This window comes from Mya arenaria, chromosome 11 (genome assembly GCF_026914265.1).
Source record: "Mya arenaria isolate MELC-2E11 chromosome 11, ASM2691426v1".
In the NCBI taxonomy this organism is placed as follows: domain Eukaryota; kingdom Metazoa; phylum Mollusca; class Bivalvia; order Myida; family Myidae; genus Mya; species Mya arenaria.
In genome coordinates this window covers 64263187-64281319 of record NC_069132.1, presented here as the reverse complement: position 1 = coordinate 64281319, position 18133 = coordinate 64263187, and the positions used below count along the sequence as shown (strand labels likewise).

The 18133-nt window shown below is 35.8% G+C and overlaps 2 protein-coding genes across 2 annotated transcripts; both read left to right on the top strand.

Annotated features, from left to right (window-relative positions):
* The first annotated feature begins 6183 nt into the window (after nt 1-6183).
* On the top strand, nt 6184-9817 carry LOC128209427 (uncharacterized). The gene is made up of 4 exons (XM_052913451.1): nt 6184-7489; nt 7616-7771; nt 8963-9219; nt 9416-9817. Exons 1-4 carry the CDS (start codon nt 6310-6312, stop codon nt 9500-9502), a joined length of 1680 nt encoding a protein of 559 aa, XP_052769411.1. The 5' UTR covers nt 6184-6309; the 3' UTR covers nt 9503-9817.
* Nucleotides 9818-11764: 1947 nt separating this feature from the next.
* On the top strand, nt 11765-13445 carry LOC128207532 (MAM and LDL-receptor class A domain-containing protein 1-like). Its single transcript, XM_052910498.1, has 5 exons — nt 11765-12054; nt 12167-12322; nt 12502-12761; nt 12854-12963; nt 13240-13445. Exons 1-4 carry the CDS (start codon nt 11817-11819, stop codon nt 12938-12940), a joined length of 741 nt encoding a protein of 246 aa, XP_052766458.1. The 5' UTR covers nt 11765-11816; the 3' UTR covers nt 12941-12963; nt 13240-13445.
* The last annotated feature ends 4688 nt before the right edge of the window (nt 13446-18133 follow it).

Below are 18133 nucleotides of genomic sequence, written 5' to 3'. Positions count from 1 at the left end.
CAAGTGACATACATTGCCATCAACTGAATTATCAATATTCATGTAATCCATAAAACTGCTGAATTGAGCTATTTCTGTTAACTGTAGTTCGTCTAGAATATCTAGACAGGCCCGGGGTTTTGTGCTTATAATTCTGATATGATGCATCTTCAAGACCGGAGCATTGTAGCAAGTATACAAACACTGCAGTTTTGTGTTGATAAGATGTGAAATTATGTGCACAGTTTTGGAAGTTCCCAAATAGGCAACTTTCTCACAAAAAGGTTAACACCAGATATTGTAAAATGTGGACAGTACTTCTGTTTGAACCATCTTTTTAGTGATTCCAAAAGATGACACACACATCTTATAATGTTGTCTTCTCTTCATTTTTGTGGAGAATAGTTTTCGATTGTAAACATCATCACTGTTTTAATGTGAAAAGTGGTAAATATGTCCCCAACTACAGGCTTGAATATAGTTTTTCTTATTATTTTGACCAGAGTATATGTTTTCACTTGAACAGGGCTAAAATCAAACATTAGAAATCGTTCCATCAATGAAGTTGAAAATCTCCACTGCCATTTTAAAACAGGGTTGTTAGCTTTGAAAGAACCATGAATGCTGTAGATCTACACGTTGATTGTTTAGTTGGTCTCTCAGTGTATCCCTGTGGCACAAGAAAGACTCCAACCTCCCTGGCCCTGGCAAGTGTGTCAGGTCGGGGCCAGTGTCCAGGGCGTGGTCTGTGAAACATGAACTTGCATTCCTCAGGCAATTGACCGCAATGGTATACAATTATATGGTCAAGTATTAGCCAATAGTATTCTCCCTTTCACATCCAGCACAACATTAGGTTTTTCTGCTTGTACTGCTGGTAGTGGACAGTTATCTCTAAGTCTCTGTAAATAGCAGTGTTGAGGCGGAGTGAGCTCATTCTTCAACACCAGACGATTTGGCATCCCATGCTGCCAGTCACTCCATCCAAGAGCCACATTTCTTTTGTTATAAAAATACAAGTAGTCAGTATCAGATTCCATTTCAGTTGTTGTTGTCGCCTCAGTCTGACAGTCAAATATGAAACCGGTAGTATTTTTCTTTCTTAACAAGCTACCAATATTTATCACTTTTTCCATTCTCATGTGTTTTCTCCTCCTCCTGGTAATCATCTAGCTGTTGATCCCGATATCCCCCATCACCCGGGACAAGCGTATTGAAAACAGTCGCCCACTCTCCCTTTCACTATCCATGGCTCGGTGTTTTAAACGTTGTGTTTATTTGTTCAAAAGACAGGTACATAAATTCAAAATGTGTATTATTGTATTTGGATTTCATTTCAGTCAATTTTCTAATAAAATGTTTTTACTTCAGAAAGTTCTACCTTCCTTGTAAATTACAATATTTAACCCATTTAGCTTTATGGGTTGTTAAATATACTGAATAGGATCTATACATTGAGATCATATTTCTGATCTGGCATTCAATTTTACTTAACGGTTTAGAATCTTAATCTCTTTGCACATGTTTATATATGTATATATGTTTTAGTTTTGGTAAAAAAGAAGCATTTAATAGCTGTATTCTTCATGTTATCGTTGATTAGCACGCTCATTCTAATCAAAGCAATCGGCATTTGCTATTTCATTGCTCCATTTCTCATATACACGTTGTAACATCAGAAGTCTATATATACAACTCATAAAACACGATTTCCTCGAGGTAAATTGGATTAAATTTGATAAAACTGTATTAAAAGTCCGAGAAAAATAATCTGTAATTTATCAGTCACCTATTTTGAAAACTTCTTTCACGGTCTAATAATAATCATTGAATATACTTTAAAAGCATGTTTTGGTTGAACTAACCTCATTCAAAGTGGAAACACTATATCATACTGGAACAAAAACTTAAATAGGATGTAAATAAACCAATTCAGTGGTACCTGAGTAGCTTAAATCATTTTAGTTGGACTTTCCACTATTTAAGCGTTTAAAAATTAGTTAGTACCTCTTGGGTTTTATTTACATATTAAAAAAGGTTCAATGTTATATGCTATATAGTTATCAAAACCCTTACTCGAGTCCTTTACTACAAAGCTATTATTTAAGAGTACGTTATGCACCTATAGAAGTTTTGCCCCACCAGGTGAAGGTCGGGGCATGATGTGTTTAGCTGGAACTCATAGTATATTTAGACGACCTGGTGATTGACCAAAAGACTCCCCTTCCCACTGCACCAACCAATGTGCCATAAAACACTGACTTGTGCATGATGCTATTCTCATTTTAGATATTTTTACTTATCTCTATCACTCGGCAGACATTAGCGCTGGTAACTAGTTCAATGGCGATATTTATACATCCAATCAACAGTAAATAATACTTTAAACACGTTACATCTTTTCCCGCAAGTAACAAATCAAACTTAAATGCATTTATTTGTAAGGCCATACCAAATCACTTTTTTGGTTAGTTTAATTCCAACATCTGAAAATCTTTGAAAGATAAAAACGTCTAAACCATGAACCCTTTTTGATGTAAAAGAAAAAGTACAGATAATTTTCACGTCGATCTCAATATCAATTATATTAATGCAGAAAATAATATTCAATTTAGTTTCAACACCATTCCGTCCTAAGTTAATGGACTCCCGATATGGCAATTCCAGTTATGGAAAATAGGTTAAAATCCTTGCATTGCAATGTGTACGCTAAACATTATTCTCTAACTATATAAAATTCGTGATTGGGCCAAACCAAAATACGCATTGTCTGCGGTATACAAAGTTAAATGGTATTTGGATTTTATGAGTCTTTAAATTGAAGAACAAAAACCAAAACTCCTCGCTTTAGTTCACGTGGTCTAAGTCGGATAGACACCTCGTGGACGTATCTATGAAATATATACCCTCGTCATAGATACGTCCACTCGTTGTCTTTCCTATACTGATGCGTGTGTTGGGGTCATACTTTACATTATATCATATTTCTTATCTGCCATTCAAATTTGTTTGACAGTTTAAATTTTCAGTATGTTGTAAAATGCATACTTATTGTTTATCTATATCTGATTTTAACTTTTCTTTCTAAGGGTATATGACCCACAATTATTTTACTTTGTAATTTTGGACGCCTGGTCAACCCATATTACTTTGGTAGTATTTTAAAGGGTTTCATTTGCAAAAAACGAAAATGTAAACGTTTTAAACTAACAAGTTTTTTACCTTGTTTAAATACTTATTACATAATTTTCTAGCATCGAGATTCACCAACACAAAACACCACTTTAATAACAATTTATCTTAAATCAGTTTGCTGATATAAATGAAACCTATTACTTGAAATATTTCTTCTTTCTTATTTAAATACAATTCTCAACTCATGTTACTCTTTTGTAAACTCGATATTGTTTTTATTACCTTTTGATTTTACACTGCTGGTATTTTTTAAAGATTGATTATTGCAAATAGGATTATGATCACGTGCATATGCAAGACCGCATTGTGTTACATCTGTCCGGGATATATATTTCCAATTTTCCAAGCAATGGCTGTCTAAGGTACTTTTTAATGGCACATCACGCTGCACCCTCACCTCGGGCTCTCCTAGGAAGCAATATCTGTCAGGGGTAGCTTTATATGGCACATCACGCTGCACCCTCACCGCGGGCTCTCCTAGTAATATTTATGCAAAAAGACGCAATGTCTGTCTGGGGTACCTATAGTTGGTACATCACGCTGCATCCTCATCTCGGGCTCTCCTAGGAAGCAATGTCTGTCCGGTGTACCTTTAAATGGCATATCACGCTGCAACCTCACCTCGGGCTCTGCTAGGCCGCAATGTATGTCCGGGGTATGTTTAAATGGCACATCACGCTGCACCCTCACCTTGGTCTCTCCTAGGACGCAATGTATGTCAGGTACCTTTAAATAGCACATCAGGCTGCATTCTTACCTCGGGCTCTCCTAGGACGGAATGTCAGTCCGGGATGCCTCTGAATGACACATCACGCTGCACACTGTGTTGTTTGTTGAGTTTTGTGTTGTTGTTCCATGTTTCTGATTGTTTGTTTAGTGTTCTATGTCTTTGTCGTTTATCTTTTGCCATTATACGCGGTTTTTAAACGTTTGACTACTGAGCTTGTTTCTGTAACTTTTTCATAAAAATATTTAAGCAATAACAGGCAGGAGATGGCGTTCATCAAAGAGTTTCAATAAATGGTTCCTCCACATTTTCTAATCATTGTCATTAGAAGTATCGGAATATTTCCCACTATGTATCCATTTAAACTGAGTTCCTCGAGGTTTTCAAAATAATGGCTCCTGATTGTCATTATAACTAATGGGAACTTATTCACTATGTATCCCTTTAGTCTTAATACCTCAAGGAGTTCCAATTAATGATTCCTCGGTTATTTCTAGTGATTGTCATTTTAAGAAATGTAATATTTGTCACCATGTAATTCTATAGCCTTAGTTCCTCGAGGACTTCACAATTTCTAATGGTTGTCATTAGAAGTAATGGATGACTTTTCAGAATTGTAATAAGTACATGATTAACCGCCATTTCTGGTCAACCGGAAGTGGAGGTATTGTCCTACAAAAGAAAATCCAGCAGACTTTTTGACACGTGGTTTATCGGCTGTACAGTTAAGTAACAACACACTGTGGTCGAAAGGCCCACATTGGATCGCCGAAACAGACAAGTGGCCGACATGGGATTACCAGTCAACTTCCGTGTGTGTTACAGGAACAGACCACAGTGAAAAAGCCTGAGCCACAGTCATCGTCGGAATCTTCGACAAACACCATTGCTGGAATCCATGATATCATTGATGTCACCAGATACAGCACTCTTTTGGGAAGCGTCACTGCGTATGTATTAGGGTTTGTACAAACTGCAGACAGCCAAAAGACTAGAACACATGACAGCGAGTAAGATTAAAGAGACAGAAGAATTATGGCTCAGAAGTTGTCAACAAACTACGTATGGCGATGAGTTCAAATGGAAATCTCCTTCCATTGGTTGAGACTGTTTCTAGATGCCACCGGCTTCGTTAGTCGTGATGGGCGTATTTACAATGCAGTTGACCCTTGGTGGATTTTACGACTATTACGATTTTTTACACCGACGAAATGGACGACGAAGGTGAAACCTTTGACGTTTTGACAACCGATTTACGAGATTAAGACGAAAAGACATGCTTCCTTACAATATACAGTGCTTTATTTATAGGTGCAATGTCACTTTAAGGATGAATGTCAAAATCAGCAAAGTCAAGTCTAAAAAAGCAGGCAACATGAATGAATAAGGTATATATACGGCTTCACTGTGAACTAAAGGTAAGTTTTATGAATGTTTTTTTTACCAAAATGGTAATAGTTAATTAATTAAATACTTATTAATTAGGTGATTTCATATTGGCCTAGTTATACAAATAACTGGGCCAATATGAAATCACCTAATTAATAACATTATAATATTGTGTTTCATCATTTCAGGGATGGGAAATTAACAAGTTACATGGAAATACGTAGAAACGAAAATCACGCTTTGGGTTTACAATTTTAAAATGTAAAATCGAAAAAAGGGGGAAAATAAGTATCTACAAATTATGGTTTACTTCTACTTTAGAAAAATAGCTGGTACCTATAAGTTATGGTAATAACACATAAGGCAAAATCGACATGACTACGAAGGGTGAGGCAAGCGAGCCCGCTCGTCATTAAAATTTACCTTATATGTTCTAAACGTCTTAGATTGTAACCTATTTAAGCAGCAGGCAAACCGATATGTGACGTCATGTCTGTTGAGTTGTAAAACTACAAAATATTAACAATTAAACGTGGAACTTTTGAAGGCTGATATAAGTATACAAATTACCTATATGTGCGTGCCTGCATGGTGAAAATTTTAGGAGGTATATAATTTTAAGTCTAAACATGTATTCACTACAAAACATATTGAGGCATGCCTTTTCGTAAAACCGTTTTTACCAGGTTCAAGTACATACATTGATAGTCTCACTGATAAGTATGAATGATTTAGTGATAATAGTATTTATCTTCTGTTTAAAATAACACTTAAAAAAGGAGAGGTAGGATTTGTTATCATAGTCTATGGATAAAAGTTGCTAGTCTAACTAGTTCATATCTTTATAAGTGCAGGACCAAGTTTACAAATCAAAATATGCTCTCCATAACTTATATTACGGCTAGTTATCATTTTTAAACCGTTTGGTTTATTGGTTTACCTTATCCAAACCAGAGTTTGCAGAAGAACAAATCATAATTATTGTTGAAATAAAGGGCACGTATACATCTGGATAAATAATGGAACATTTACATAAACTGATATTGTGTTTAGCTATTTCTTCACTTTACTGCATTGTACAGACAATGACAGAAGAACCATGTCCGGAACACAGTGACTGTCAATCGTGCACCAGTGTTAATGTTTACGAACCCTCTCGGAATGTAAAATGCAAGTGGTGTCCACTTGACCGACGGTGTCATTCTTTCGACTCTAACGGTCCTTGTACGAACTACATGAATATTGAACAAAATACTTTGTGCCCCAAAGCAAGGCACGAGAAATACGACCCAGAAGAGGGCTACAGGCTCGCGCTTTTATCAGCCGTTGCTTATGCAGAACCAGAATACGTGCAGAAATGCCTGTATCACAGTCTCCCCAGTTATGATTTCGAATTAGTCGAGGCGATAGGAAGGAAATGTAATCTAAGATTCAACGACTATAAAGAATGCTTTGCATACACTGCAATATCTCATAAACGAAGCACAATTATTTTATCATATCGCGGCACAGCTAGCACACCGAAATATAAGCAGTTGTTGGATGAAGCGTTGGAAACTTTCGAAGAAGAGAAAGATTTCAGGAACATTGGTAAAGTCCATGCTTATTTTCATTACGCTTTTAACAAACTCTACGACCCTTGCCTAAGAGAAAGCATTCGGAAGTTAACGAGACAATATATGAGCTATGATGTTATAGTCACTGGGCATTCATTGGGAGGGGCGATGGCTTCGCTTGCTGCCGTAGCCTTAGTGAAAGACGGTGTTGTTCCAGGGAACAGATTGAGCCTTTATACATTCGGAATGCCGAGAACGGGTGATAAAGACTTTGCATATGGACATGACCTCACTGTGAACAGAAGCTGGAGAATTGTTCACTACAAGGACCTTGTTGCTCGGATACCACGTAGTTCTGACGATGCATACCACCATGGGATGGAAATATATTACCCTCGCGAGGGTATGAATTACACGTCGAACTACGTGGAATGTCGAGGAGATGAAGACATGGAATGTAGCAAAGGTCAAAGAATCGATTTGATTGATGGCATTAAATACCACACGTCATATTTTGGTATAAATCTCGGAGAGCACTGCAAAAACGAACTGCGATATCGACGCTCGTCCGAAGAACCTAGATTTCCTGATAATCATTGCGAGGTTATTTCACTCAAGGATGCCGAAAAACTTGCAAATACAGGTACAGTTCAAGCGATTTTTTTCAAATATCGTATACAATTAGTTTATCATTAAATTTGCCTTGACATTTAAAATGTTGTTACTTTGTTAAATGAACGTTTCTGTTTAATTATATAAAAAAATGCAGAAATAAAGGCAGTAACGGAGAGCCAGTGTGATTTTGAGAATGACTTTTGTGACTGGTCTCGTGCATCGGGTAGCACTTTCAACTTTCAAAGGCACAAGGGACAGACTGATGCTGCAGGAAAAACGGGACCTCGAACGGATTGTAAAGGCTCAAACGGTAAAAAGTTACCATAGTAAACCTAATTCAAGCATTATTGAATGATTAAAAATTGAATGATTTTGAAATACATAATAACGTTATTAAAGTGAACTCTGTCTGTTCAACGGTATTCTATATGGAATTAATCTCACTTGAAATGTAGAAGTAGTAGTTTTTGTTGTTGTTGTTGTTGTTGTTGTTGTTGTTGTTGTCGTAATAGAAGTAATACAGAAATACAGTAGTAGTAGTTATTCTTGTTGTTTATAGAAATAGAAGTAGTATCAGATTCAGAAGTAGTAAAATAAGAAGAAGTAGTAATAGTTGATGGTGTTGTTGTTTTTGTTGTTTTTATTGTTGTTGTCATCGTTGTTGTAGTGATAGCAGTAAAACAGTAGTAGTAGCAGTAGCAACAGCAGTAATAAGTAGGGTTTGTTCTGTTGTCATAATTGTAGTAGAATAACTGGAAGCCAGTACAGTTTCAATCAAGGTTTATAATCATCAATCAGTTGTTATTACTATATCTAGTTAGATATTTATTCCGAGGGAGGAAAACATTCTGCATAAAATTATGTCCCCCGGGGTCTTCATCTTTATTTAGGGGGTCATATCTCTATATAGGAAACTAATTAATAACCCTTTATTCCATCGGGCGGGATGAGGATGGGTTTAATAGTTTTCAATACACATGTTATTTTGATCGATGTTATTCAAATGGCTTTGTCATCAATAATTTGGGGTTTGTTTAGATGAACAATATTAGAATGAACACAACAAAATATGATCACAATTATCACATGCTGCTCCGACGGGAAGTAAGTAAAGCTATTAAAATGTAATTGTGAAACTTATGATAAATATGTCGGACATAAACCTTTGTCATTATTAAGGAGAAAAATCAGTCGCGGCATTTTATATGTAAAATATTTTCAAAGATTTATTTTAAATATACTGTTGAATCCATGTTATAAGCTCTAGTTTTTTTTCAATATAAGATTGTCCACCGGTACGACTTTAAGTACACAGTATTAAAATGGTATGTACAGCCTAGGAACTATCATTTGTGATACTTTGCTCGTAACATAAATATGACGATTGCATTTTGTCCTCTATATTGCCCTATCTGGTACAAAGTCGAGACCCGGCAATGAACCATCGGCTTTCATATCTTTAATTTAACAGCTCTTTTATAAAATTAGGTGAACATTTCAGGCTATTTCATCTTCGCCGATGCAACTGGAAACTTACGAGAACTTGCAAAACTTCGTTCGCCAAATTTTCCGATTGGACCGTATTGTTTAACGTTTTACTACCACATGTATGGAGAAGATATGGGCGCGCTAAAAGTGTTTGTATATTCAAACAAGACACGCAAAAAGTTACTGGAAAGGTCAAAGAGTCAAGGAGACCGTTGGATCAAGCAAAGAGCGAATTCAAAATTCAAAAAGGCAGAAATTGACACCATACATGTAAGAAGTGTTGTTACTGATGATGTGGATGACGTTGTTTTGTTTTTGTTTTGTTGTTGTTTGTTAAAGAGTTGTTGATGCTTACTTTTTTATTTAATATTATTGTTCTGCAACAAAGTAAGTTATTCAAACAATTAACGTAAAAAGGATTTCCTTCATGCAAACTTGTAGTAAGAAATGAAATTTTGTATTGCAGTTTGAGTTTGAAGCCCGAATTGGCAAGAATTACGCGAGTGATATTGCTTTGGACGACATCAGCATCACGCCAGGACTTTGCCACTAGTGGAAAAATTTAATAGACCAAAGACAATGTTGCCAATCGTTTATGAATAGGTTGCTTGACTTAAGGACATATAATTGTACCAGCTTTTGGAATTAATCGACATCGTTGCCATGGTTTTAAATGTTGAATAATTTGAAGAGAGTAAAACATTTTGGCGGCATATGCACATTTTGCTATACCTAGAGTTTATTCGTGTGTTGCATATGTATGTTTCATTAATCGTATTTTATATACTTGATTCCGTTTTATCGAAGACAAGAAACCTTACTTGGTCTTCTGTATATGTATTTTTCTATTAAACAGATAAAGACGGGGGTTTATTTTACTTAGTTTTCAGATATAAAATAAATTGTTTCTAAGAAAACGAGCGGTATATTACATCATTGTTTCTTAGTATTGGAACTAGAATGAACTTGAACGTTTCAGTAAAACCACACGAAGATAAAATATTTGTGAAGAAATTATGTTTTTCATAACTGTATTAATCCTTTAAACATTTATAAAATGTCTAAAAGTCTGTGAATTGAATTCAAACCCCAGGTTAGGTTTCACATATGCCTCCTTAATCATAAATTTCATCTATATACATGATATTTTTGACACAGCCATGGACATTTTTTTATTATCAATTAGTGACCAGACAGTGACCTTCGTAAGGTTTCATTTTACATCGTATAGATGAGTCGTCATATAAAGAACCGGGAATCAATGTCTTATGACCATTGGTCATTTTGACTAAGGCATACTGACCAGCGGTCGTGATTCTATGGATTAAAAATACTTCCTTACACAGTCCCATGTAATTTTCTGACCCGTTCAAGTCACCGGTACCACGGTAAAATATTTTAAATCCTAATGTTTGAACAATTAAGGTTAAAGCATGATACAATACTATATAAAGGATCCGTGCAAGACGTTAAAGCATTGAATTAGTTAAGTAAGCAATTTTAGACCGAGAAGTCAAAGTAGAGAAAGTCTATAATAATTGAATTAATGTGATATTTATTTTCAATATGGCTGCCAAATTGGTCAAAGGCTATGTTCGGGTTATCGGAGATTTATAATGAATTCATATAATTTACTATTTCAGAATATTTCTTTTTACATTTGGCTGAAATTTATACTGTATAACCAATGTCGACATTCGATACTGAACTACCTGGTAGATAAATATAACCTGATACTCGTAATCGAAGATTTTCTATTCTTACACTTATATTCTTACAAGAAAAAAGAAAACGTATGTACTTCTGGAAATTGTTCATATTTTATATATTTGAATGGTTTGGCTATTGCTAAACTTCATCCCAACTCAAAGAATGCTGCAGAACAAACAAGAGGTGTCGTTTGCTATTATAAATATAAGAAAAGTTTATAAATCTGGATAAATAATGGAACATTTGCAGATATTGTTATTCGTTTTATCATTACTTAACGGCTGTGTTTCAACAATGACATCTGGATCATGTTCGGAACACACTGAATGTCAATCGCACCAGCGTGAATTCGTTCTTACCATCTCGGAATGTTAAATGTCAGTGGTGTCGACTTGACCGACAGTGCCATTCAATCAACTTTAATAGTCCTTGTGAAAACTACATGTATATTGAACAATTCACTTTATGCCCTAATGTAGAAGTACGGCGCGAGGAATACGACCCAGAGGTTCGCGCTTTTATCAGCCGTTGCCTATGCAGAGCCAGAATAGGTGCAGAAATGCCTGAACCACAGTCTCATCGGTGATGATTTCGAATTAGTCGAGGCAATAGGCAGAAAATGTGATTTGGGATTTAACGACTGTTAAGAATGTTTTGCATACACTGCAATATCTCATAAACGAAGCGCAATTATTTTGTCATATCGAGGTACAGCTGCTGGTGGCAAACAGTTGTATGACGAGGCAGCTTCAACATTCAATAGCAAGGAAAGTTTCAGGGACACCGGGAAGGTCCATGCGTATTTTCATTACGCTTTTAATAAACTGTACGATCCTTGCAAAAAAAAGAAAGCATTCGCAGGTTGGCGAGAAAATATAGTTCATTCGAAGTTATAGTCACTGGACATTCTTTGGGAGGAGCGATGGCTTCGCTTGCTGCTGTAGCCTAAGTAAAAGATGGCGTTGTTCCTCAGAATAGATTGGCCCTTTATACATATGGAATGCCGAGGGCGGGTAATAAAGACTTCGCTTATGGACATGGCATGGCGATTGACAAAAGCTGGAGAATTGTTCACTATATGGATATGGTTGTACGTATACCGCCGAGAATTACATATATACCACCATGGGATCGAAATATACTACTATAATGCTGAAATGAAAATAAATTCAGAATACAAGGTTTGCAGCGGCAATGAAGACAAAGAATGCAGCAAAGGTCAAGGAATCGATTTCATTAATGGCATTAAATACCACACGTCATATTTTGGAATAGATCTTGGAGACCACTGCAAAAACGAACTGCGATATCGACGCTCGTCCGAAGAACCTAGATTTCCTGATAATCATTGCAGGGTTATATCACTCAAGGATGCCGAAAAGCTTGCAAATACAGGTAAAGTTCTAGTTAATAATAAAATTATGATGCTTCATCAGTTAAGTTTCATTAAAAATGTTATTTCATTGTGAATTAATTAACAAGGGCAAATAATCCCTTGGTGTTGCAGAAATAAAGACAGTAACGGAGAGCCAGTGTGATTTTGAGAATGACTTTTGTGACTGGTCTCGTGCATCGGTTAGCACTTTCAACTTTCAACGGCACAAGGGACAGACTGATGCTGCAGGAAAAACAGGACCTCGAACGAATTGTAAAGGCTCTGACGGTAAACATAAAAATGAAATTTCATTAATATGTTATTATTGTTTTACATTTTGAAGTCCATTATTAAATACAGTCGATTGAAGTTATATATTATTCATTATCATATTACAATACGTATATTTTGTTTTTCAAACATTTTTACATTTTGCATTATCACAATGACACACGATAACATTTCAGGTTATTTCATTTACGTCGATGCTACGGGAAATCCCGGGGAACTTGCTAAACTTCGTTCTCCAAACTTTCCTATGGGACATTACTGTTTTGAGTTCTGGTACCACATGTATGGAGAGAATATGGGTACTCTAAAAGTTTGGGTGTTTGCAAGCGGCATGAAACGCAAACTGTTGAAGAAGTTCGCGAAGAACCAAGGCAAGAAATGGGTCCGACAACGAGTGAACGTTGACTTGAACAAGGGACAAAACGATACCATACATGTAAGTGTGTTCGTGCCAGTTAGGGGTACGTGAGTGTTAAAATATAATCTGTTGTCATAAAACAGCTGTTGTTTTAATTTATTTTTTTTCAGTTTGAGTTTGAAGCCCGAATCGGAAATAATTTCGCCAGCGATATTGCTCTGGACGATATCAGCATCACGCCGGGACGTTGCCTCTAGTTCGAAAGACGAAGAAGACAAACGTTAGCGTTGTCACATCATTCATAAATGTGTTTTTTTCAAATGTTAGATATTTAGAAAGACGCTTATTCCAGGTTTTGGAATATATTTTTTGTGGTCACACTGAGAAATGGAATGGAGAGTATCGATTTCGTCGTCATTTCTTTGATGATTTAACACATGTTTTCCTGTTACTAGTTTTTGTATTTGTTGCTTCGTATGCTTTTGTATGTTATTTATTTCATGGTGTATGCTAGATTTTGATTGAGGTGTACTTAGGTTGATAGCTTTCTTTGTAGGATTGCATTCTACCTCAAAGGAGTCAGCACTGTTCCCCGCACTCGATGCATTTTTGACAGGTATCGGAGGTCTGTGTCTGGTCGTTGAATATTTCAAGTCTAGTTGATAACAAAGAGTGAAAGCAAGACGGTCATGTATTTATATATATCTGCTTGTTTATTATATGTCACTGTTTCGCTCTACTCCTCATCACAGCCTTGGTTTAAGCCCGTATTAAGTTGTTAGTTAGTTTTCAATGAACCCTGCCAGGTTTGTAATGTTTGTTGTAGTGCAGCGTTTTTTTTGTGTTTATGACATTGTTCAGAGTGCATGATAACAGAATTTGAGACTGCTAGGATTGTACCTGTAATTTAAAAAAAAAATCAAAATATACAAAAATAGGTGTGTTTATCAAGAATTGTTAGGTACCGCCTTGGAACGGTCAGTAGTTTTTTATATATAGTATATATGCACTGTGCTGTTTGTGGAGTTTTGTGCCGTTCTTCTATGTTTCTTATTTGTGGTTTTATGTTCTATGTCTTCGGCGTTAACCCAGTGCCTTTAAACCGGGTTTATGTTTAACTTTTTGCTACTGAGCTTGTTTCTGTAGCTTTTTGCATAAATGTACATTCAACGAGAGTAACAATAACAGATTACAAATACATTGAAATACAGATTGTAATTGACGCTTTTGAATGGTCAGCAAAACATGGAATTCGCGGCATGCCCATACACTCATATTCAAGAGAGATCTTGTTCCATTGAATGTTTGAATGTTTCATGGCGGTTGTCCATCATGTTTTCAATAAGGTATTTTGATGCGTGTTGGTCTGTTGGTGGTGTATTTGTGTTTTTGGATCTTAATTTATGTCTCTATGGTATTATGTATTGAACTACAGTGTCCCTGTATATATCATTGGTTTATTGATATTTTAACTAGTTCCTCGGCATCATTAATAGCTTAAAGGCAGGGAAGCATATTTTTTATTAATTAACTTTAAGTGCCCAATGACTAGATACAAGCAACACCTGAAAACAAATGAATCCAGCCGGAGCAACAGTGTCAACTCCTGGATAGGTACTCTACAGTCATACAAAGAAAACTGCCTGGCATAGCTCGACTATTCAGTTCAAGATTTAAAACTTCTCATAACGATTGTAGCATTGTACAAACCAGGGTTACAAACCATTGTACATACGTACAACTACAAACAACTTATTTTGATTAATTTATAAAGGATTTTAATCGAATACAAGATCATAAATGTATAAATGTTACAAAGTATATTCAAATAAACAACCTATTTTGACAGCATGCGTTTTTTATTAATGGTTTAACATTATCATCAAATGATATTCAGACATACTACCCCTGAAATTCCTAAATGGTCATTTAGCTATATAACGAACAAGGTTCATTTGTATAACATATCTACGGATTGCGAACCCAATTTTGTCTAAGCTGGAAATGGTATAAGCTCAAACACGTGTCCGTAGAAAAAAAAACAATAACAATACTTACTGTTTATAATCACAGTTTGAGGGGAATATAGGTAGAATAGTATTTGATACTTACTTGAAACGACTTTATATATATAAGATATGCCTGTATGAATGATTGTGCTTGCGGCCATTCTGGTAAATAAATGTTCTTTTTTGCTGTATGTAATGCCATAACTTCTTTTATTGATATACATGTAAATTATTATACTCAAACGTTCTTATGTATGCCGATGTATAGTCAGTATTTATTTCAGAGGTGTTCGTGGAAGGCACTGTCTCCAGTCTCTTTTCTCTTGTAATATTTCTTCAACCCATTATATGTAAATTGACTCTCCATCGTAATACCACTTGATAAAAGTTGATGGAATATATGTCAAATCATCCGCTAAATGGTCACACTGTGTTGATAATACCACTGTTACATATGTGTCTATTCAAATTTTCCAGTAATACAAGAATTGTTTCGAGTTAAAGTTAAAAACTTCCATCATTAATATATAAGCTGTTGTAAGACACGGTGGTAATAGCGGGGCTTCAGTGAATGTTTCTTTCCTGAAATAAAACAAAAAAGGCAAAACTATATAAGGCACCGTAGAAGATTATGTTTCACAGAATTTTATTCGCCCCGAATTCAATCCAGTTCTTTCTGATTTACCTGTGAACCTTTTGACATGCAAGTTAAAGAATACGAGTAATTTAGGTAAGATATATAGATTGTCTAGTTGACTTATTCTCACAATTATATTTGGTTTTAATGAAAAAAAAATATTTTCATATGTAATATAATTCACCACCCTTTTTGCATTGGTCTTACCATAAAGTTTGAGCTTTCTAGGGTGGACTGTATAAACGGTTTCCATGCCAGCAGCCGAGTGTAGACTCACGTGACAATGGAAAAGCCACGTTCCCGGATTATATCCTGCCATCTCCACAGTTTCGTATGTGCCAGCAAAAACCTGGAAACCCAGTAAAATATCATTCGAATACGAGTAATAGAGTAGATTTTAATGGCTTTCACGAGGATGTTGTTTGTGATTAATAAGTAAAGGCTATGAAATTTACATGAACATATATGCGCGAGCTCTGCAGCGCTGTTATATTGCGCGACACCATAAACTATTTTTCTTTTTTAAATCTTAAACTTCACTTTTCACATGCTTGAGTTATTCCCAAACAAAAACAATGTTGGAGTTGTTGTTCTTATCCAAGAATTTAAGATTTGAGAGTTCTTGAAAATAGCCAACCCCAATTCAAAATCGAAATTTGGCGATTTTGTTAAAAATTGTTATGCTCTACTCGAAAAATGGTCTGTCTTAACATGTTTCAACTTCATCACCTACACAGATGGAAAACTAGGTAATGACCCAATATGCTATACACGATGCTTTAATTCAATGTCATGTGTTTTTAAAAAAACGCATGTGTTTTTAAAAAACACATGTAACACTGAGAAGTCACTTCCATTTTGGTGCTATTTGCTAAATATATGTACGCGTACGAGCGAGTGCTTTTAACCATTTATTTCAATAGCTCGAACGCTAAAAATAATACTTGTGAAAAACTACAAAAACAAGCTCAGTAGCAAAATGTTTAAACATAAACCCGGTTTAATGGCACTGGGTAAACGCCAAAGACATAGAACACAAACACAAAAAAAAAATCACAAACAAACATCGAAGAACAGCACAAAACTCCACACACAGCACAGTTCATACATACTATATATAAGGTATCTGAATCAAGGATTGTTGGGTACCGCCTTGGAACGGTCGGTAAACCAAATGACAAACAAAATGACAATACATCAAATTTTCACATCTTTTGAGATAGAAAATAAAAAACAAGTAAGAATTTTCAAAAAGAATAGTTGGTATGTCTTCTTAAAGGCGGGTCGCATGAACTGAATTTGCACAAGCTAAAAACTGACAGGACATCATTTTCGATGCATCATGAAACTACTGCATTTGACTATAATAACCATCAATGAAATGTCAGAGACATTTCGCAGGCCTGTGAAAGTTGTATCAGATCGCTTTGAATGATTAAAACCATGTACAGAATTTTCGTAAACGTAAGAACAAAATAATTCAATTCCAAAAAAACGTGTCTATTGGAATGTCCGTTCTTCGCCTTTGGGTCCAAATCTGTCACAATTTTGCTGCGTATGTGATATTCCTTAACATATTGTAAAATGATATATCAGCAGCACGACTGATGTAAATTTCATAACTAATATAAGACAAATGTAGCTACATACCTCGAGAACATCTCCTCGTAATGTTTGTGACGTCCGGCGGATGTACAGCTGTCCGTGGAAATGTACCGTATGGATACCAAAAGTCGACCCCATACCAAATATGTACCATGCTGTCCTTTCTCCTTTTGCAAAATCCAAACCTCGGAGGTTTCCGTATAATAAACCGTTTATTGAATTTTTCGAGTTACTGTTTACAAAGTCTGTAGCAGATGTATTTAGTCTGCCAGGAGCACTTGTTGCAAAGTTATAAGTGCTGTAGTGACTTAGATTTTCATTAAAAATGACAAAGGCAGTTGCAAACTCGGTTGTCACTTTATCCGACCTTTGATCATTTATGTCAAGGATTCCTGGCCTGCATATAACGACCGGACCCAGGAGCCCACTGTACGTGTCGTTTAGAGGAGTTACTCGAGATGTATACATGGACCCTACACAGTTTGGTTCATTCAATTTCGGTCCTGACCTCTCTGGAACAATATAGCGGTAAAGTTTAATTTGCCCGGGAAGGGTTGGCAATGCAGAGCTGATCTCTGACCCGTCGGCAAATGGAAGGTTTCGGGGAACAAGATTGAAAGGAAACGATGCCATGTTCTTAAAGAATACTTCTATTGTATCGCCAACGTTGCCGCGAATATACGGGCCAAGGATTCCGAGGCTTTCACGTTGGTGTACCATTTGTGAGAATGTTACATCAGTGAATTTCCTATAAATGGCTTTTCTATAGATAGTGCCGACGAAGTTTGGTCCTCCACGAATATACAAATAAGAGGAACTGCAAAACAATAAAACATGATTAAACATGTTTTTTTAAAGCAAGCAATGAAAATCTCAACATAATTTGTAAAGGGTTAAGTCCTCTGCTTTATAATATATAGACGATTCCTTAACTCTAGTAAGTTCCGTACGCAAAATATCTCATCCAGTGAATTCATGAAAAAAGGTGAACAACTGAAGGTTTTATAAGCCAAAGATGTAATCCTAAAAAAAGTTAATATTGAAACTAAAATATGCAGATGAATAGTTAAAGACTTGCAATTTTCAGATCAATAATTAGAGAGTTACAAACCTGTTTGGATTCAGCAAACTGTCTCCTGTTAGGGGATGTATTTTCACTGGAGCATAGTCCCAGTCGACTTCTACAGCGGCAATAAAGT

What these genes read in the sequence shown, in the direction of transcription:
- LOC128209427 (XM_052913451.1), top strand. Translation starts at nt 6,310, where the DNA reads ATGGAACATTTACATAAACTGATATTGTGTTTAGCTATTTCTTCACTT. An exon ending in GGATTGTAAAGGCTCAAACG is followed by an intron (nt 7,772 to 8,962) that starts GTAAAAAGTTAC and finishes TGAACATTTCAG; the next exon opens with GCTATTTCATCTTCGCCGAT. An exon ending in CAGAAATTGACACCATACAT is followed by an intron (nt 9,220 to 9,415) that starts GTAAGAAGTGTT and finishes TTTGTATTGCAG; the next exon opens with TTTGAGTTTGAAGCCCGAAT.
- LOC128207532 (XM_052910498.1), top strand. Translation starts at nt 11,817, where the DNA reads ATGAAAATAAATTCAGAATACAAGGTTTGCAGCGGCAATGAAGACAAA. An exon ending in GAATTGTAAAGGCTCTGACG is followed by an intron (nt 12,323 to 12,501) that starts GTAAACATAAAA and finishes ATAACATTTCAG; the next exon opens with GTTATTTCATTTACGTCGAT. An exon ending in GACAAAACGATACCATACAT is followed by an intron (nt 12,762 to 12,853) that starts GTAAGTGTGTTC and finishes ATTTTTTTTCAG; the next exon opens with TTTGAGTTTGAAGCCCGAAT.